At 31.2% G+C, this 19,892-nt stretch overlaps 4 protein-coding genes across 9 annotated transcripts; all 4 read right to left on the bottom strand.

The window, feature by feature from the left end:
• Positions 1-674: 674 nt before the first annotated feature.
• LOC105735691 (uncharacterized) lies at positions 675-3,650 on the bottom strand. 2 transcript variants are annotated; one of them, XM_086908779.1, is made up of 4 exons: positions 3,510-3,650; positions 1,424-3,434; positions 1,120-1,337; positions 675-946 (listed from the first exon to the last, which is right to left on the bottom strand). In XM_086908779.1, the coding sequence occupies exon 2, from the start codon at positions 3,403-3,405 to the stop codon at positions 1,648-1,650; it is 1,758 nt and encodes a 585-aa protein (XP_086764905.1). In that variant the 5' UTR covers positions 3,406-3,434; positions 3,510-3,650; the 3' UTR covers positions 675-946; positions 1,120-1,337; positions 1,424-1,647. The 2 variants fall into 2 exon arrangements, with proteins under 2 accessions (XP_086764905.1, XP_012343038.2); XM_012487584.3 differs by having other exon boundaries at positions 1,120-1,327.
• Positions 3,651-5,265: 1,615 nt separating this feature from the next.
• LOC100869267 (multiple inositol polyphosphate phosphatase 1) lies at positions 5,266-12,571 on the bottom strand. Of its 4 annotated transcripts, XM_031916950.2 has the most exons (10): positions 12,089-12,571; positions 11,964-12,021; positions 9,261-9,441; positions 8,916-9,047; positions 7,990-8,186; positions 7,789-7,899; positions 7,370-7,508; positions 7,041-7,251; positions 6,705-6,923; positions 5,266-6,302 (listed from the first exon to the last, which is right to left on the bottom strand). In XM_031916950.2, exons 3-10 carry the CDS (start codon positions 9,418-9,420, stop codon positions 6,071-6,073), a joined length of 1,401 nt encoding a protein of 466 aa, XP_031772810.2. In that variant the 5' UTR covers positions 9,421-9,441; positions 11,964-12,021; positions 12,089-12,571; the 3' UTR covers positions 5,266-6,070. The 4 variants fall into 4 exon arrangements, with proteins under 4 accessions (XP_031772810.2, XP_003694371.2, XP_031772811.2 ...); XM_003694323.4 differs by having other exon boundaries at positions 11,964-12,568; XM_031916951.2 differs by lacking the exons at positions 11,964-12,021; positions 12,089-12,571 and adding an exon at positions 9,659-9,788.
• Positions 12,572-13,382: 811 nt separating this feature from the next.
• Positions 13,383-17,479, bottom strand: LOC100863336 (multiple inositol polyphosphate phosphatase 1). Of its 2 annotated transcripts, XM_012487540.3 has the most exons (11): positions 17,241-17,458; positions 16,514-16,695; positions 16,078-16,435; positions 15,692-15,896; positions 15,494-15,619; positions 15,209-15,402; positions 15,014-15,136; positions 14,777-14,936; positions 14,468-14,678; positions 14,053-14,262; positions 13,383-13,966 (listed from the first exon to the last, which is right to left on the bottom strand). In XM_012487540.3, the coding sequence occupies exons 4-11, from the start codon at positions 15,858-15,860 to the stop codon at positions 13,813-13,815; spliced, it is 1,347 nt and encodes a 448-aa protein (XP_012342994.2). In that variant the 5' UTR covers positions 15,861-15,896; positions 16,078-16,435; positions 16,514-16,695; positions 17,241-17,458; the 3' UTR covers positions 13,383-13,812. The 2 variants fall into 2 exon arrangements, with proteins under 2 accessions (XP_012342994.2, XP_086764900.1); XM_086908774.1 differs by lacking the exon at positions 16,514-16,695 and having other exon boundaries at positions 16,078-16,257; positions 17,391-17,479.
• An 82-nt stretch (positions 17,480-17,561) lies between these two features.
• On the bottom strand, positions 17,562-18,467 carry LOC105735685 (dynein light chain 2A). Its single transcript, XM_012487542.3, has 3 exons — positions 18,247-18,467; positions 17,850-18,043; positions 17,562-17,748 (listed from the first exon to the last, which is right to left on the bottom strand). Exons 1-3 carry the CDS (start codon positions 18,295-18,297, stop codon positions 17,583-17,585), a joined length of 411 nt encoding a protein of 136 aa, XP_012342996.1. The 5' UTR covers positions 18,298-18,467; the 3' UTR covers positions 17,562-17,582.
• Positions 18,468-19,892: the final 1,425 nt, after the last annotated feature.

The raw sequence follows: 19,892 nt of genomic DNA, 5'->3' as shown, positions 1-19,892 counted from the left end.
CCTGAAAAAAGTTGATCGAGTAAGATAGGCGTCCCGTGTTCCGTTTATTTTATTCGATAATATAAAAATGTGCGTAAGGAATGTGGATGAACAAATTAGATTTGGAATTTATATATTGGACACCGATATCGATTTAATCGTTTAGTCTCTGATATTTTGAAAATTTAAATCTTATGTAAATGTAAGCAATGACGTTACAATTGACTTGAATTCGAGGGAAATTAATAACGATCTCGTCTTTATTAAAATGTAATTTGTAATGGATAAAACAATCGATTAAAATTTCTCAATTAAGTTAGAATCAAGATTTATACGTAGAGAATCATATAGATTAGATATTTAATTTAAGTTTAAAAATTAAAGTGTAAGATAAAAATCGTCGACACCAGAACATCGTGTATATAGATAAGGATTTATTATTATATAGAAAAATTTGACGAAAAAAAATATCGAACCTGCGTGCGTAACACGATGACCACTTGATTGGTGCATTTCCAGGGGTCGTTCCACGAGATTATTGAGGAATTTATCGCGGATGAAATTGCGTCTTTCTTCCCTTTGCGATTATTAAATAATCGCGTTTCAGATTCTGTACATATAAAGGCACAAAGGAAGGAGTGAAGCAATCGTAATTTCTGCGTGTGGAAAATTGTTCGTTTATCTCGAGACTTGAATGTTATTGAACGATTATTGAATTTTTTATTTTTTTTTTTTCTAACACTTGCACAGACAGAGACATTGTTGATTATTAATAGGAGCTAGGAATATGGATATCGATCTTGAACTGTTCGACCATTTTGCTCCATTATTATGGTCGGCTTTTATGGTATGGTTAGTTGTGGTTTTATTTGGATCTTGTTACCGGGGATTATCTAGTGTATAGTTGGTTAATTTGCCGATAAATTATTCCGTTTCATCGTTAAAGTTCGTGTAACGCATTAACGTGCTGAAAATAAGTTGGCATTTGAAGACACAACAACAGAATAACAGGATCATTAAGTTGTTCCTAATATTAGATTTATTACGGAGCAAAGATTCGAATATTCAAAAAGTTTGATCGAGAAAAATTCAATTCTCTAATTTTATTTAGTCTTAAAGAATCGTCGATTTATTTCTCACCTTTGATTTTTAAGTTTTTCATTTCTCCAATTTTTGAAGTTATTACAAAGTTATAGCCGATCAATGGATCAATTAAACAGGAAGAAAGGAAGAAAATTGACAAGTTCCACTTTGTGGTTTCCATTTATTATTGGATTGGTGAAGCTTCGGGTTCCTTTTCAGAATTTCAATTCGCTCCAATATCGAATTATTCCGACTGACAATTCGCCTGTTGATTGCTTGTAATAATATATTAGAATCACTAGAAATTATTTTAAAATATAAGAAGAAGATTATAGATAAAATTTGTAACACGATATCAAACCTGATAAAGATGCAACGAAAATTGTTCGAAGCGTAGATTTTATCGTTTCAAAAAGATCACAGCTATCCTATACTATATTTGAATAATATTTTAATCGATAGATCGTCCCTATAGAAACCGCGAGCGATTTCTTTATACATAGATTAATTTTTTAATTTTAAAAAACACTCGCGAAAATACATCGATACACGCTTAAAAATATGTATATATATATATATATAATTTCACGCTCGATCGTTTTTCCTTTTTTTGCCGTTGTGCGCGTGGTGTACGATAATTTCAGCAAAAAATACCACGATCGACAACAAGAATCCAATCACCCCTATGTAAATCAAATTCCACACGAGCGACGATTCGTATAAATTTCGTTTAACAGCGCGCGCCTTTTTAGGAAAGAATTTCCCTATGAAATCGTAATGCCACTTCTTACGAATACCTGCCGCCTCCAACCTCGATATGATCGTGTCGAATTTACTCCTGAATGGCGATCGCTTCCTCAGAAAATACGTCGCGTGTGGTTCGGCGTAGCACAAATTTCTGCACACCTTCATAGTGGCCGCATCCTTCTTTGCCTGAGAGTAAATCAACGCGTTTATCCCTCTCAACTCCATGAAACAGGTTACGTTTCTGTATCGAGACAAAACGTCGGTGCAATTTTCCATGTCCTCGTCGGGAATCGCCTTCCTCTTCAACGAATTAAAGGCTTGGTTGTCTGTGAAGAAAGTGACGTTGAAAATCATGTGAAGGACGACAGGAGTCAATCCAGATTCGTCCAGATCTTCGTAACTCTTGTACTCGGTCTCCATCGTGTCCGCCATGCTCACGGTCGTCAAATCGACGTAAAGATTGGCAGAGTACATCATCGATGCCAACACGACGACGAAGAACACGATCCTCTCCGACGTTTTGCCCGGCCTTACCGATACGCTAGCCGCGATCAAGATCCCGAATATCTTCAACGGTTGCCACAATTTCTTCTCGAATTTCAACAGGACCGATATGGCCCAGAACGCGAGGAGGATCGCGATATTAGCGATTATAGCGGCGAAAGCTCGTAACTCGAGAGTGTTGACTTTATACGTGATCGGTACAACAGGGCACCACTTCTCGTACTCGTAGGGCAACGTGTGGTCTAGCAAGTCGAAACGCGGGTCGGGAAACAACGCTAGTTTTGGTATTATGATGTCCAAGTTGCCGTCCATCAAGCTCGTAAGTGCATCGTTGTTGGGCATCATCACAACGGTGAAGTTCATGGTGCGTGCAAGCGTGTGTAGGAGATTCACATCGGGCCCCTTGTACTTGATGGGATAGGTTCTCGAATCGACCGTCAGATTTACGTATCCTTCTCGTTCCAAAATGGTGGCGCGGAACGGGTAACCGTGCAAATCGATCATCTTGTTGGGAAACCAGTCGAGAGTTGAGGCGGGGTAGGATGTTCGATCGTATATGTCGGTGAAAGGATTGTATCGATGAACGTTCATGGCGATAGAGCGTTTGTCGGATTCGGATAACTCTAATACCGCCATGTCGATCAACTCGTCGTACCAGATCTGCTTTAAGAATGCCTCGAAGTTGCAGTTTCTCTCCTCGAGCTTGGTTATCAACAATACTTTCGACCTGTTCTGGCAGTGCTCTATGAAACGCGCGATATCCTCCGTTCGACGGCGATCCGGGAATTCTTTCGCCACGTACGAGTATAAGATAAGCGTCGACTCGGTCGCGTCGATATCTGGTAATTCGATCGGGATCGAATCGTTGAAGGAAAGGAAATTGGTCGGTATGGCACGCGATACGGTTTTGTAGATCTCGCCGATTAACTCGAGATCGTCCAACGGATCACAGCTGAGAGAATTTTGAACGACGAATAAAACGTTTAAAAATTGGCTCGTGTCCAGAAGATCTTTGACGGATCGCTCGATGATCGGCAAGTGGTACAGATAATTCATTTGTTGAAGGGTTAACAGGTATATCGGTAGAATCATTTTTGCAACGTTTCTTGATTGAATAATTTCTAAAAGAATTACGATTATTACGGATGATTATTACATTTTCTTTTTTTTTTTAAATAAAACGATATTGTACTTACTATGTTTTTCGAAGTGGCAATTGAGGATAAGTTTTTTTAACGATCGTTCGAAGAATTAAATGGAAGACTTGGGAAAGCCGTTAAGAAGCAAACACGATGAGGAAGTGACAACTGAAAGCATCGTTCCTTTTCTTGTTTTCATTCTCTCGTGTGAAAATTTCATTTATCTTAAGTGCAATAATAACATAGTACATAGATAGTGCATAAATGATGAGGTATCGTGCGACGTATAAAACACGTGCAACCGTATATAGCTTAATAGTTTGATATTCATCGAATGCTTTTGTATATCTATCTAGAAAAAACATTTTACAGGTAAGTTGTATTAATTTGTATAAATGGCGAGAAAATATTTCATCGGTAATCTTAAAATCTATTGCATTAAATAATTTTTTTTTTAGAAAAAAAAATAAACATTCTAACTCTCTATTTTTACCAATCAAAATAATTTTAAATAATTCGTCGTTTAATTCGTTTGCTTTCGTATTCTTTTACACACGATATCGTAGTATCGATGTTTTCACATTATTTACACGTCCGATTATTGATATTAAAAAAAAAAAAAATGGTTAAAATCGATAAAGCATATGTAGCGAAACTTACATTTAATAGAGCTCGATGAAGTTTAATAATAAGTATAAACAATGTCACTTTCAGCGAGAAGAAAATTGATTATGATATCTAATTCGCTTGTTACTTTAATTAACTTGCAATTATCTTGTAGATAATGTTTAAAATAATAAAATGTTTCTTTTTCAATTAGTCGTTAATACTGCTGCTTAATTAAATACAATTAATATATATAGTCTCATTAATGTATAATCGTAAAATCAATATCAATTAAAAGAAAAGAAATTAAGTAAGTTCAAATTTAAAAAGAAGAAAATGTAAGAAAGGAATCGAGAGAAGTGTTAAAAATTTAAAATATAAATAATCGTCTAAAATAAGATTTGTCATATTTCCAATATAGAACTATTATGTCATTAATTATCTTTTACAAAATCGTTCAAGTTGCATTTTGTCATTTTCTTTTGTATTAAACTTTAAATTTTTTTCACGTATTTCTGACAACCTCGTACATCGATTATACGAATAAATTTAAAGAAAAATAATCGAACTACTTATTATCAAAAGGATCATTATTTACGATAATTCTGAAAAGATTTCCATTACTAAATGGAAAAACTTTTTTTTTTTTTTAAATTATTTCAAGTGATTAGAAGGATTTTTTTTATTAATAGGTTTCACTTAAAGATAACATGGAGGCGGAATATTCAATTAGCCATGACAGTATCTTCCATTTATCGGTAATTCGCATTGCAAAATGTAAATTTTATTGACCATAGCCTAGAAATAACATATGATCCTTGACGCTACATTATCCTCGCCAATTATAATAACTTCATTGGCAATAATCTTTTATTAACCTCTTTCAAATAATTCAATGGTGCCGCCAAATTAACATCTTATCTTCTCGAAATTGTTTGCTTCTAATTATGAAAAAAATAGATTGAAGGTCGTCATACGAGAGACGTTAAAAATATATCGAGTCCAGATTTAATAATTTATAACACGTTCGAAATAATTAAGATATCGTATTATCAACATTCACTTTTGAATTATTTAAATACCTTTGTAATTTGAATCCACATCGATTACCAATCGTTTAATCCTTCATTTAGAGACGAACTATTGTAATTATTATTTTTCTTTCAAAAATCGATAATAATAAACGAAGTAAAAAATAATATATATATACAAATACAATTAGTCGTTTATTTACTCATAATTTATTCGTAGATGAGTTTCGATTACAAGTGAACGTACAAAAAGAGGCGAGATTCGAATTTTAATAAATACGTTCATTAAGCATATTAACATAGAAACATGATAGTCTTACGTCGTGAAAAGTATTCGTAAAAGTTGGTAAATTAATTGAAAAGTTCGAAGCGAAGGGCGATAAATTGTACAATCGTTACTTTTGTTCAATAAAATCGCGATTACGGACGATTATTAGGAAAAATGATAATATAAATAATATTCTACTTATCTCGAGTACATATTTGTGACGTATAAACAAATGAGGATGATAATAAACAACGATAAATGTATAAATTACGTATGTATGTATGTATGTATAAATTACGTATAGAGGAGTAAAACTAATATTAATTGAACATACACGTTTCCACGATCCGAAAGCGCAGCGTAATTTTTTTAGCTATTCTTGCAATTGTTTTCGATTGTTCGATTTATTCAATTGTCATTAAATTTAAAGCTATAATTACGGTTAATTCGATACTTGTGTTAAGGTGTGTAAATACGTTTGAGAGTAAAACGTGTGGAGAGTGATTATCGATAAGTTAATTTCGATAAAATTACACAATCGCTCTTGAACATATTCTCAAAGCTGTGTGTTGGAAAAATATTTTTCCACAGGGGAAAGATTTCGTAAGTTTTACTCTCAAATGCCTCCGCTTTCTTGTGATTCACGTATTATGCGTTTATTCTTTTTAAATTACGAATAAAGAGAACATATATATATACGTATACCGTTCTTTCTATTCCCTGATGAAGATTAAAGAGAAGCATGAGAGAGTAAGGAGAACGAAATTGGGCAGAGAAATGGCGACACCGTTCCAACAAATTTTCATATCGCACTGTTTGAGAACAGGATTGAACTTTTGCTTCAGATATTCCCAATCGCAGAGACCCACGTGACATTCGTCGAGCATGACCAATTTTTCGGCCAGGTAAAACATCACTTTGTTCGGTTGGTCGCTAGCCTCGCATCTAGCGTGAATATGAAAAATAAAATAAAATGTTTTGAGTCCAAGTATGAGGATTTCGTTCTTTGCTCTTGTACAAATATTTTAATTACTTCAAACAGATATATCTCCGTTCCACCTCGGGCGATTTTCGTTTAACGAGAATAATTATGTTTTTTTCTTATAATTGTCTCGCTATCCTTTATATGCAAGGATATTTTTTTCTTCCAATTAATTTTATACGTATATAGAGGGAGAGCGAGATGATAGAATCATTAATACAAAGAAAAAAATCTTTCTTATTAATTTCTTATTAAATAGAATTCTCGAAGTGAGAAAAGAGTATAGCTTTATCGTTTGTGATAAAAAAAAAAAAAAAGAAAAAGAAAAAATTATAATTTAGAATTATAAATGGGGAAATTCTTACTTGTAAAATATAGCGACAAGATTTGCTGCGAAAGACGATATGAAGGATGTTCTCCATTGACGTTTCGCCATTTCCTTGTAATTAAAAGCCGTCAATTGCATTTGATCTTTATTAATGTTCAATGTTGTCAGAAGATTCAGCAGACTTATAGTATCGCTAAAATAGAATACGCCTTTGGGGTAGTTCGACTCGTTCGATTCGTTCTCCTGTTCCACTTTCCTAAAACATATTCGAATTCGAAATATATAATTTCAAAGAATACTTATATATCCATTTAGAAATTTAATCAAAAAATTAAGAGAGAGAGAGAGAGAGAGAGAGAAAGGAGAAGATTACCAAAAGTGATTCATCATGTCTTGCAAAAGCGTGCATCCTAGCTGAGCATTGATTTCACGTCCATATCCGGCTTTGTAATAATAGTAGAGATCCTCGCGATACTCGAGTACATGAAGTTCCTCTTTGCTGAAAACGGCACACCAAGGAGAGAGTTGCGTCACTGTCCACGCCTTTTCGTAACGGCACATATCGTACATCGTTAGAATCGAATCTGAAAAAAAAAAAAAAAAAAGAAAAAGAAAGAAAGAAAAATAATGGCGCTCGAGAAAACCGAGTTCGAAACGAGAGCGCCTAAAATTCTGAAATATGTTTCTCTGTTTGATTCTAACCTTTGGAAATGTTGTACAAAAATCCGAGGCGTCGGCTGACGTTCTCCACGAGATTTCTGAAATCTTTGCCCTGCTCGAAGGAGATTACCTCGTCGTAGGAAATGTTGTTGTATTCCCACGAATCGCACGTTTTGTACATCTGTCAATTATAATAGCATTTTCTAAACTAAATTTTTATATTGCAAAATTCAATATTGTTCAAATATTTCATTGATCATTAAACGGTACCAATTTAATCTTTAAGAGTACGTTTAAAAAAATATTTTGAATCGTTATTTATGTTATTACACATAAATTTCTAATATTATTATATATTCGTACCAATGATAATAACTGATCGGATGATTAATCGACGAAAATAGAATATAATTCGTTTCTATTTAATTAACATAAATGTATTACACGTTTAATGTAATTACCGTGAGCAAAGTGTCATTTTCTGGAACTTTTTCCACCTGCACCGCGTTTCTATCCTTGAACAATCCCTCCATAAACGCGCCCAAACTGTTATGCGCATCGGATTCTTTGAACTGAAATAAATCAATCAAATAAATTAATAAAATCGATAAATGGTTAGTTTTTTCCTTCACATGGCACACGTGATACGTTTATTACCGTACCACGTAATCTTGGTCGGTAATGTTCTCATTACTGTTCGGTTGCAGAAGACGGGGAAAACTACTTTGCAATCGTCTCGCGAGCAACCTCATATCCTCCACACCCTGCGGTGCCAGAACTTTCGCCCGCTCGAACACGATATACTCCCTCGGCTTCCATTTTTTCAAATTGTCTAAATCTTTGTTGCACATGTGTCCATCTGTGGGAAAGGAAAATGGAAAAATGAAGATTATAAAAAAAATTGCACTGCATCTCTTCATCGGTTGAAAATTATAAAATTATAAAAAGAAATAAAAGTTATAAAAGAAATAAAAGAAAATTCAGTCTTTTCCAAGCTAAACGGTTATTACAGGTATAAGTAAGTAGTTAAGAATCGAGTAATAGAGTTCGAAGAATTTTAAAAATTTAAAAATTCGTTCTTTGTGAAAAAAAAAAAGGAAAGAGAGAAAATATTCAAACTTAGAAAAGTTTCCAGAATTTTAAGAATTGTAAAAAGAATTGTACAAAGTAGTTTCGAGCTCGAGTAGTATCGTAAATCAAGTTTCGATCCATTTCTAGTATTTTCGAAAGATTAATGATTCGAGATTAGACGTGTTCCAATTCAAAGGAGGTTAATTCATGCGTGGACTCGATAAATCTAAGGTTAACTGTTGGAAATGTGCTTATTGATTAACACGTAAAACGACGTATAGTGAAGATCGATACGAAAAAATGTCAATGACCTGAATTTGCGTGCAACTTTATGCTCGCATTTGATTTAATGGGAACACCTTTTTCTCGAAACTTTTTCGATGAATAATAAAATACACAATCGCGAGCTAAATATTAAAAATTTCAACTGTGCCTCTCTGCGGAGTTTTATATATCTTTCCAAAGATCGTTCTTTGTTTTTATTAAAAAGAAAAAAGAAATAGAAAATTATACTCACTGTTTCGTGATTCGTGATTGTTAATTATTTGAGTTTGAAGATCTGTTAGTTTGAGCATTTCGATGATTTCTGACTCTTCTGGGCATCGTGTACCATGCGTAACGAGCATCCAAATTTGCTTTGCGTGGCAATCTGCGGGATAGATTTTAAATTTTTTAAATTTACATGCACAATATTTATAAAGACTATTTTAATTATCATTGTCAAAGAATTTAAAGAAGATCGACAAAATATCTTGAAGTACGAAAAATTTCAAAATTTCACAATAAAAATTTAAATTAATTTTGCCAAAAATTAGGTCGAGCGTTGAGAATAACATATATTTTAATTTATCATTGTACTTACTAGGCACTTCTTGAAATCGGTCTTTGTGATAGACAAAATGGTAGGCAGTTTTAGTGCCCATGTATAAATACGGATCATTCTCTTCTTTAAAACAGTAATCAATATCACGCGCGTAAACATGATTAATTAACAAAGTCAGGAATAGCAGGTATGCGTTCATTTTGAAGCTTCACCGTTGAATCTGCGAATCGAGATTAAAACGTATCCTTTAAAATATTCCAATGTTATAAACTGTCGAAGATTTTTCCGCGAAAAATTCATCAAAAAATTTGTGTAAAACGAAATCTACAGAAGTTGACCATTAGCAAACTTTGTACGGAAAAATCTAGGACACTTTGTGTATAATTTCTTTGATATTTTCAATTATTATTATTATTAATATCTACTTTGACAATTACATATTTAATATCAGAAATTTTAATACGGAAATACAGTTTCGTATTGTCAACTGGCAAAGAAAGACAACTGGGAGGATCGAACACGTTCTCTTCAACTCTAAGAACTCGTAAAACGGTTTTGTTTCATTGTGGTACAGCGTGCAGTAAACCTACATTTTCCTGTGCTGATGTCACATGTCACTTTACTACCGACTTCACAAATTACTAACTATAGCCAATTATATGTAAAATAGATCTTATGTAACCGATTTGTATCTTTCATTTATTATTTAATCTTATATAAATTCATCGTATATACGCAATATGGAAAATTCAACTTTTCGATCGCGATCGACGAAGATTTGACGATACGATCGTTGAAATCTTCTTCGAACTATGATATCCCTTTAAAATTTTGCGTTAGAAAATTAAAATATCCTTAATTTCCATTTCGTTCTATCGGCGTTCCATTCTTAAAACTTCTCGAAATCTTTCTCCTCGAGAAGAATCAAACGTTGCACAGATAGGAATATCTGTCGCACCAAGGTTAAGGATAAACGTGTGCACGTTTGTGAATGTGCAAGTTAAGATGTGTTCACGCATCTCATTATTGCATAATTACGGAGAGAAGACGCAATAAACAGATTTCTCAAAAGTTTCTCCAGTCCCTCGTGTTTACTATTTTTGCAATTGGGTTCGAAACCTTTTTCATCCGTTTTTGGATCCATCTTTCTAATTTAAAATCCAAAGGTGTTAATTCTTAAATCCCATTTCTGTTTAAATTGCGTGTTAAATAAAATTGCGAAAGATAAACGAATCACGTGATATTTTTCCACGAGGAAAATAATAAAAAAGAGATAAGAAAATATAAGAAAAAAATTTTCAGATAACGTTCAAATTATTCGAATATTGGATTTTCATGATAATCATCGAACGAATAGAATCGAAGCGAAATCGGTGGAATAAAATTTTTTCAGGAATCATTAAGAACCTATGAAGGCGGGATTGCTGTTAAAAAGAGCAGTTCAAGAGTAAGTAAGTAAGTTGACGATAACGCAATTGGTAGTGGTTAGATTAGCAAAGCCTTCTTTGAGTCTAATAAGTCTACTTGGCCTACTTATAGTTAATGCCTTGTGTCCGCGAGTACAAAGCGTCGTGTATGCCTGGTACCGAGATCTGATTCTTCCGGAATATTTCGCCTATTACGTTATTCTTATATTTTTCCTCTTATATTTCGAACAATTAATTTCTTCTCGAAATCATCAAATTTTCGATATCTCATCTAAGTGCACGTGGAAAAGAATACATCTCAATTTTCACAAGGATATATATTTTTGTATAAATCTATTTTGATATATCAGACTTTTACTATTTTCATTATTCGAAAGGAATTCAAAGGATGAGTTAAAAAGTAAGGAAAACGTTACGTTAGAAAATTTAAAGATGTAAAATATCCAAACAAAAATACATTTTATAGTACTTGAAGAGTGAATACTTTTTGGATCTTTATTTCAATTTCTGTAGCTGTATATATATATATATATTAAATTAAATTTGCATAAACATCCGCGTTCACGATCATTACATTTATATAAATCTAATAATGTAACTGCTGTTAAAAATTTTTTCCAATCCTTGAACGAGTTAATACTGTAATGGATTATTTATGTAACGCCGCATAATGATAGGAAATAACGAAATAAGCGAAATAAATTTTTCAGACAAAGAGACATCTGGTACTTTATTACGAAGTTAATTGCACCATCATCTCTTCGCCCGATCTGTCCAATATGAATCATAGCGGAGAAGATAATAAAACAGACTGTCGTCGAATAAATAACGTCGATAATTTGTATTTGTTAATTGCGAGCAAAAGTAGAACGTGAATGTCACGGTTGCTGATTTCATTATTGTTTAACTATTTAATCATTCAGAGACGAGTTTATTTATTCAAATGAAATTCCTGCTAGATAAGCATTCCATTGAAAATTGAACGAAACGAATTTCATCCCAGTACTGTTCTCACGACCTACCTCACTTTACTTCAATTAAAACCTTATCTCTTGTTATATGTCGTGTCATAAAAAGAGAGAGAGAGAGAGAGAGAGAGAGAAAACGAGCGTAAAATTATTAAAAATTTGAAATTATAATTCCTGGAAACGCAAGGAAGAAAAAAGCGAGCAGTTTCCACGAAATAAAAATTTCAAAAAGAACGTAATTAAAATTTAAATTTAAACCGGAAAAATTGCTCGAAAATGTTGTTGTATCGAATAAAAAAATATCATCAATTCAAATAGGAGAGAAAAATTTCTCGTTAACAAATTACCTAGAGCGAGTCCTCGAATCCAAACTTCACGCCCTGTTTCGGCGCATTAAATCGGTCCCTGGAAAAAGTTGGAAAGAGAGAGTGCGAGCGACAGCGAATATTCACTTTTCACCCAATCGTGATACCTCTTTGTTCGAATCCAAGCAAATCGTATCCTACGAGCGTTTCGTAAACACCTCGACGCGATCGATCCTCCGTCGAAACTTACGATCGTTCCTTTCTCATTACGTGTTTCCTTCCAATTAATGCGTACGAGTCACGAAAATCTCATTCGAGAACCTCCTCCTCGATATATAACTTGCGCGATAAAAAATTTCCAACTATCGGATTAATTTTCATTCATTTTATCTTTCCATAAATTCAACTATAGTGGATCGAACTCGATCGACTCTCTTCTCTTCTCTTCACGAACTGTTTGTTCTTTTTACTGTTAGATTCCGTTAACACGATTATCGTATCCACTGTACGACCGCTGCTTTTCAAATATGAATCAAGCGTGAAAAGATCGTGGAATACCGTATTGTCGATCGCGACCACCTTTCGAGACGGCAGCTCGTGTGCCACTGGCGTAAGGTCGTCGAGCCTCGTTGCTCCTAGCTTGTACTGTTGTAAAAGTCGTACAGTTTCAGCGTATAGTGTACGATTAGTGTACGTAGCCTTTGATCCTTCCCCTAATTCAACTTGGTGTGTTTCGTGTGTTCTATAAAATCGTGAAGGTCCGTCACTTCGAGCGTCACGCGCGATCGATAATATAAGCTGAGGAAAACATGACCGCCCAAACTTCGCGTTTCAAACGCGTTTGCAATTATTAGTTTAAGCTCTTTTAAGGGATTGGCGAAAAAAGAAATATGTTCATTTAATTCTTAAGCGAATCGATAAATTAAATCCGTCGATAAATAAATTTTTTTGATTTTGTTTCGGGAAATAGAAATTTAAATTTGTTAGTTTATTTCTTTGTTTCAAAGAAAGAGGAATTTTTGAATTGTGACAATTTTTAAAGGAACATCGTCTCGGTGAATTTGATGATTTTTTAATTGAATAATATATATTTTTTTTTTTTTTCATTCGAAACGATCAATTCGGATCAATTTTCAAAGTTTTTAATTAGGTTTTTTTGTGAGAATAATTTTGAATATTACAATATCATCCATTGCAACGTTTAAGTATATATACACAGCTATTGTGAACAGCATTGGTCACGGTAGTTCAGGTGTCACTGACATAAGGTCGTCAAGCTTCGATGCTTCCAATATGTACAGTCTATTTCGTACGCTGTTAAAACTACGTAATAATCGAAAAAGTAGAAAAAAATAATGCTATACAAGAATATTTATTTCGAAATTGATCAAGATAACGGATGTATAATAGAATAATAATTAGAAATATAGATTACCATTAAAATCCATTATAAAATTGTTATTAATTAAAAATCGTATAATTTATTAAAGAAGCTTGTATAAAATATATCATATAAAACAACTTACTTAATACATTAACCCTGCTATTCTAAATTCGCGTGGCACATAAATTACATTTGTAAAAAAAAAAAAAATCTGTGAATTGGATTAAAGAAAAAAAAGAAATATTATCAAACAACGCAAGCAATTAAAATCTCCTAAAAGATAGGGATAATAATAATTTCAATGATAATGCAAAGTGAACGTGGCTAAATTTGAAAGTGTCATAACGTGTGACCGTATCGTTCATCATGCCAGCTTCGTATGACAGTAATATAAGGTCGCCGTCATAGCTTCGTTGATTCCAACGTATGTACACATATATGTACGTTCAGGTATCTTTCACGTGACGTTTGTCATACGATGATTTTAAAACAAAAATTTAACGATAATTACACCTCGTCACTTTTATCCGTTTCACAGTTGATCGCTATATTCTTCAATATCTTCTTCAAATGACTCCATTCGCACATGCCTCGGGGGCATCCTTCGTAATCTAATGGTTTCTCGTTTAAATAGAGTTTCACCTTGAAACCGTCGTCGCATCTGAAAGTAATATTGGAACGAGAGTAAAATGAATAACGGCTAACAAGTAAATCGATGATTGAAGCGAGGCTGAGAAATTCTCGTACTTGTAAAAAATGGCCGCTAAATTCGCAGCGAATGGCGTCAGATTCGCTGTGTACCATTTTCTTGTTTTCGCCTTATCGATGTTCGTATCGTGTACCAAAGGCTCCGGGTCTTTCGCGTATCCCAACGTGGACAGGAGCAATTGAAGGGCAGCACTGTGGGTGAAGTAAAAAATACCTTTCGGTTCGTTCTTATTTCCATTCTCCAAATTTCTGAAAAAAAGAAACGATACGTAATGTTATTTATTGGATATTCTTTTTCTGCGTATAACGGATGCTACAGCGTGAAATTCTTTATTTAATCAATTTTCAATTTACTATAATTATAGAGATCTTACTGTGCAAATAGGAGGTTCGTTGATTTCTTTTTTTTTTCTTTTTTCCCCAAGATACGATTATGTGAAGTATGTACACTTACGAAAAATGATTGAACAGATCCTTCAACGGTGGACATCCAACATCTTTCCTCATTTGCTGGCCATAACCGTAAAGATAATAAAAATACATATCATCCCTGTACTGAAACCATTCTATATCCTCTTTTGTAAACGGGGCGCACCAGGGAGACTTTTCGTTGATGTACCAAGCGCTCTCGAACAAGCAAATAGTGTACACGTCTTCGATTTGAGCTGAATAAAAAATTGAATTGAATTGAAGTTGAAGCTGATCAATGGAATAGAAGAGTTTGTTCGAAACAATTATAGATTAATAAGATGAGATATCGTACTGAAAATTTCATCCGTTGTGTTGTTTGGCAAACCGAGTCGTTCGCTGATGTTGTTCATCATTTGATTGTATTCATCGCTTTGCGTTAATTCATCGCTCTCGGCCCACATCTCTGTCGTGTTAGCCGTTTCGTTCAAATATGGTTCATAAATTTTGTAGTACTGAAACGGATTAATTAATTATACGGAATGATTTGTATGAAAGCTTACTTCAAAATTGCATTATTATATATAAATACTTGTAATAGAGTGTCTTGAGGGACCCCTACTATTTTTGCATTGTCGAAGGTTATATTATTAAAGAGGCCCTTGATGAAGTTTTCCATGCTAGCTACTGTTCGTTGAGTTTTCGTCGATCTAAACTGTGAGGGATCAACATGGACATTAATTATTTAATACTTAATATTGTGAATGTTATGTTTGAAAAAAATTACTTGATACAGTTTCTCCAAACTGTTGCTTGAACGAGGTTGGAAAAGTTCCGGGAAATAATTCTTAAATCGTACGCCAAGGAAAAACATGTCTTGTTTACCCTGCTTTGTCAATCGTGCAGCCTTTTTGTTTTGCAAAGGTTTATATCTGTCCCACTCTTTTAGCCTGTTGTAATCTTTCTCGCACAATTTACCATCTGCAACGATATAAGCAATAAGCATCGTTGCAAAAATCAAAAATCGCGTATGAAACGATAAAAAGTCAAATCAAAGACAAATTAAACTAACTGTCATGATTTTCGATGATAGCGCGTTGGATCTGTGGCAAGTCATTTTTTAATTTTTTAATCCAATGTTTGCCGCTATTCCGAGTTCCGTGTCTAAGTATCATCCAAATCTGCAATGGTTCACATTCTGTGAAAAGAAAAAAAGAGAAAAATCGTGATTCACGATTGCGTAAACACGAGACGATAATTTGTTACCTACTTGGCAGTTTGGAATCGTTTATGGTACCATGAACATGCTCATAAGCAGTTTTCGTGCTGAAGAACAAAAATGGATTTCTATCGTCAACGTAACAATATTCGCTTAAAGCTAAATCATTTTCCAAACAAAAAATTGCGATCAATATCGCGAAGATTTTTGCACTTGGCATATTTCTCTTTAGAGAAAGAAGCTACTCTGTCAATGTCTGAAACGTAAAGAAATATAATATATAAATCTTTATCTACGACGAGCATATTTATTATTCGAAAAAGAAGGAAGAATTAAGAAAGTTATTATTTATTAACTATATATGTATTCAACTATATTCTCTTTCGCAAAATGATTAGTTATCGTTTCAATCGCTGATTAAACACTACTTCGCTCACCTTTGACGATTAAGTGACTCGATTGTGTGTTCTCCTCTTTTATAAGAAAGAGCCTATCAGCAGCTTTGGATCTTAACGCTTCGCAAGATTCAAATGGATATTTTCGAACGTGTACTAAGATTGTTAGCATGTATACGATATATGTACATATACTTTTCTAAAATGATGAGAAGAATCGACCTATAATGGAAGAAGAATTATGCATTTCTGTTTAAAAAAATGCAAATATTGATTACACATAGCATTGCATTTATAAAGAAAATATTTTCCCCAAGATATAATATCCTTTGAATCATTCATCTTTTCCTTTTAGTATTATATTTATTATAACTGCATAACGGAGAAATAGAGTTATGATCTGAAACAATGTATGTTATTATTGAGAATCTTTTAAAAAATTGATTAAAAATTTTAGAATAATTTTGAAGATGTTTACCTGATTTCGAACACATCACACATTTTATATTTGCTACGTCAATGAGCGATCGATTTCAAGACAAGATTCCACGAAATTTCAAGTATATACATATGTATGTAGGTATAAATACATAGATAATAATAAAAGTCAGCACGTGATTTAATCAATTTATGTTTAATTATGTTTCTTCGATTATTTCTCTGAAATGAAATCTTTTCCAATAATTGATTCGCTTAATTACTCATTTATTCGATTCATCGAATTCCCGTAGATAACGAAATCAAAGATTTTCATTTAATTTTTTACAATTTATTGTTAATATATATATATATCGAGATTATATTGTAAAATGTTCAATTTATCGATCAATCATTTACATCAACATGTGATTTCGACATCACATTTATCAAGATATTTAAGATACAAGTTTTAAATATAATGATTTTATGAGATAACTATTGAGATATATAACAACTTCAATTTAGAATGATTTATCTATTATAATAACAATAATTTCATTGTACATTTCTACTTGCTACTTTATAGTATCTGTCGTATTATATTTAGAAAAAAATTTTGATAAACTACATGAGATCATACTTTAGAGTGCAACGTATATCAGTAAGAAATTTAATTAATTCTTTGATTTTATTATTTATAAAAAAAAACGCGATGGAAAATAACACGATTGCGCAAAATGCGCAATAAAATTGTAATTGAATAAGCGATTAAATGGATAAATTACTAGAATGTTTTTGATTCCGAAAATTTTTGATTGAGAAAAATTCTGATGATGATTTTCTTGTGACACAATAATCGGCGGAAGATAAATGAATATATGATTAAATCAATGCATGCACACACGTATTGATTCTTATTATTATTATCCACATACATGTATATTTAAAATTTCCCGAAATCTTATGCCCAAATCTACCATCCATTGACGTTGGCGACACATGTAAAACATGATCAAAATCAAATAAGCAGGTTAAAAATTTTTTCATTTGTTCCCTAATATATTTTTATTAACATGTATAAGTAGCCATGAAATAATAGCAAAGAATTAATATTAAAATATTAACGTTTATTCGTAATAAATTCCAAACGCAAAACAATAAGCGTAAAATGTTCGAGCTTCGTATGTAAATGTAGAATAATTATCTCTCTCGGTATCCGTAAGAAATCCCATAATTGATTGTATACCTTGATTCGCTTTCTCTATAATGGTTAAATTGACCACGATTTTATATCTAAAGAAAAATTAACTTGAATCAATATTTAAATCAATTAATTATTTAATTTTTTAATCATACAAAATATCATTATATTTAAATTAAGAATATAATTATACCGATCGAAATTCAAATTTTTTATTTTTTCTCTTATATCCGTGGCTACTGATTCACAAATTTTCGAGCACTCCGTACCATCATAAGAGATATCTTCTAACTTATTTATCATTATCATTTTTACAATCTTATCCACTGGATCTACTTTAAAAGGATTATAAGCATTCAAACGATAAGTGTTTTGATATTTTGGCGCCTATGGAAATAAAAAAAGAAATAATATATATATGTTATCAAAATAATCACACAATTATTAAGTAATTTTAATTTAATTTGTTTTTGAAGTTACTATGAAGAATGGTAATTAAAAAATTAAAAAGACTAGGTCAAAAATATTATTGAACAAAATATCTGTAATATTTTATAGATATAATAGAAAATGAAGTAAAATTTTCTTACCTCGCGTTCATTTTCCTGATTCGTGAGATGACTATCCATATTTTCAAACATGAAATATATTAAATAAAATATAAATATTCCACTTAAAATATATTAAAGTTTATATTTGGCAATAAAAAATTGATAATTAATAATTTTTAAATTTAAAAATATTAAAATCACAGAGATACTTATACAGTACAATCTTGTATAGTTACTTAGAAACGAAATTAAACAATGTTGATTGATCAATCTTGTGCTAAAATAAAATCAATAAATATATTATATTTGTATTGAATATTTATATAATAAGAATAAGAATAAAAAAGAAATATATTATCTTTATATACTATATTGCTTTTATTTCTCGTGAGATTTTTCATTTTATAAAATAATTATTAAAACATATTGTTTTATTTTTTATGCTTTGAAATTATTTATAAAGAAAATATTCGCGTTAATTTTTTAAATTAATTCTCAAAATTATTTTTATTACTGTAAGAAATAAATAAAAATACTTAAGAAATAAATAGGGATCATTCAAATCAATATCGATTTATGTCATATATCGAATCGATTTAAACTATCGAAATATTGCGAGGTACAATATTATCGAGATACAAAGAAACCGCGCTTTTTTAATATATCAGTCTGTCTTTGACTAACATAAATAGCATTATATAATGTAAAATATTATTTTTTTTTTATATAAATATTTTCTATAAATTTTTTTTTAATGTGTAATTTGAATTAAATAAAAAATTATTATTTTGAAATGAAGCATAATTTGAATTATGAAAAAATCGTAGTATTAAGGTTAGTGAAATATATTATTTACGTATTTATTTTATTTTATATTTTTTTGTAAAATTAACTCAAGTTACATGTAAATATAATCAAACAATTAATGTATACTTTTAAAAATTGATTTATTTCGATATTATTAACTTTGCCAATAATTGCCAGTTTTGTATTCCCAGTAGATGCAGTAAAAAGAAAAAAAAAAGCATATAATTATATAATTTCTGATATTAATGATTATCTTTGATAATAATAAATTATAAAATTTTCGTTTAGTTAAATAATTCGATTTTTTTTATCTTATAATAATATATTTAAAGATTTTTACATCAATTTAATTAGTTAAATAAAATAAATTATGACAGATCGACAATTCTTTGATTTCATTTTATATTATTTTAATTTTACAACTGTGAATTTAATTCATATATAATTTAATATAACAATATTTAAAATCTTTTTATTAATTGAATACATATAAATTTCTTAATATTAGTTACAAATGTCATACATGTGTAACTTTAATTAGAAGCAATCACACCAAGATATAAATTTTTATATTTAAATATTTAAAAAATTTATTTAAATATTATTAGTATAAAAAGCGTTATTAAATAAATTTTAGCATTTTATTTCGAAAACAAAAATATAATATAAATAAATGAAAAAAGAACAAAATTATAATATAAATATGGAAAAATATACATTCATGTGATATTTAGTATTGCAAATAAGAATTCTATAATTTGCATTATGAGATTATATATATTATTTTTATTTAATGAAATAAAATATACTTAGCATAAAAAAATTTTTATGCTAAATATGAAACATGAATGTATCTCTTATTTAATAATATATTTCAT

Source organism: Apis florea, unplaced genomic scaffold (assembly GCF_048593485.1).
Source record: "Apis florea isolate Af1SG1 unplaced genomic scaffold, ASM4859348v1 contig_3081_pilon, whole genome shotgun sequence".
Taxonomy (NCBI): Eukaryota; Metazoa; Arthropoda; class Insecta; order Hymenoptera; family Apidae; genus Apis; species Apis florea.
Note: the sequence above shows the minus strand (reverse complement) of the source record. Positions and strands in the feature narration are given on the sequence as shown.